This window comes from Seriola lalandi, unplaced genomic scaffold (assembly GCF_002814215.2).
Source record: "Seriola lalandi dorsalis isolate HSWRI2012SDOR001 ecotype SW California unplaced genomic scaffold, Sedor1 jcf7180002054962, whole genome shotgun sequence".
NCBI classification, from domain to species: Eukaryota; Metazoa; Chordata; class Actinopteri; order Carangiformes; family Carangidae; genus Seriola; species Seriola lalandi.
In genome coordinates, this window is record NW_019525513.1 from 71,922 (window position 1) to 72,702 (window position 781).

Genomic DNA, 781 nt, shown 5'->3' on the forward strand with positions numbered 1-781 from the left:
CAGAGAGGGGACATGCGGAGGGGAGAGACAGGAAAGGAAACCCACAGATAAGACCGGAAATCATGATGAACCGAAAGAGAAAATACAGGAAAATATCTGGTTCTTCAGGGGTGAAATTAACTACAACTCCCAAGGTGCATTTCAGCCCGACAAACTGACTTCACAAGCTGCAGCTGCAAATCAATTCACTTTTAAATTCTGGACGAATTCAACCAGGAAAGATTTGAATTGATCTGCAGCTATGACTGGTTTCCTCTCCACAAGAACGGCAGCTGTGGCTCATGGGTGTTGTAGTGTTATTATATATTATATTAAATTCTGAGTCCTGTGTTTCTATGTTGAAGAAATCGTTTAAAGAAATAGGAAAGATATAAAAGATTCAATACGCTTTAAAAGCCACTTGTTGCATCTAAAACCCAAATATTTGAACTTTACTTGCGTAAATTATAAATGATTAATCAACAATCAAAATTACTTTCTTTAATTAACCGATTAATATTCGCTCCCCTTTGTTGGGGGTGAAAGTGCGAGTTCAGCCACAGAGCCGCAGCCTTGGTGACTTATATTTCTCTTAAAACGAAAGCTGGTTAGGACTTGAACGCCTCGTCACACACTGCGAGCCTGCAGGTAAAAGCAGGAGGAAACACAATCACTGAGGAAGCAGGAGTCTTACCCGTGCCTGTGGGATCCCCGGGAGCGTCCGGAGTAGTAGGAATAGCCCGAGTAGGTGGACTCCGTGTCCATGGTGATGCAGTCCTGCCCAGAGGGGGGAGGGGAGGGG

The 781-nt window shown here is 43.9% G+C and overlaps 1 protein-coding gene across 3 annotated transcripts in view; it reads right to left on the reverse strand.

The window, feature by feature from the left end:
- Positions 1 to 775, reverse strand: part of LOC111645999 (vang-like protein 1) — a 48,720-nt gene extending 47,945 nt beyond the window's left edge. For all 3 annotated transcript variants that reach the window (XR_015436384.1, XM_023395364.2, XM_023395363.2), the window contains exon 1: positions 674 to 775. Coding sequence is in view for 2 of the 3 variants with exons in the window: in XM_023395364.2 (XP_023251132.1) it covers positions 674 to 744 (71 nt within the window). In the remaining variant the exon portion in view is untranslated. The remainder of the gene's footprint in view (positions 1 to 673) is intronic.
- Between the last annotated feature and the right edge of the window lie 6 nt (positions 776 to 781).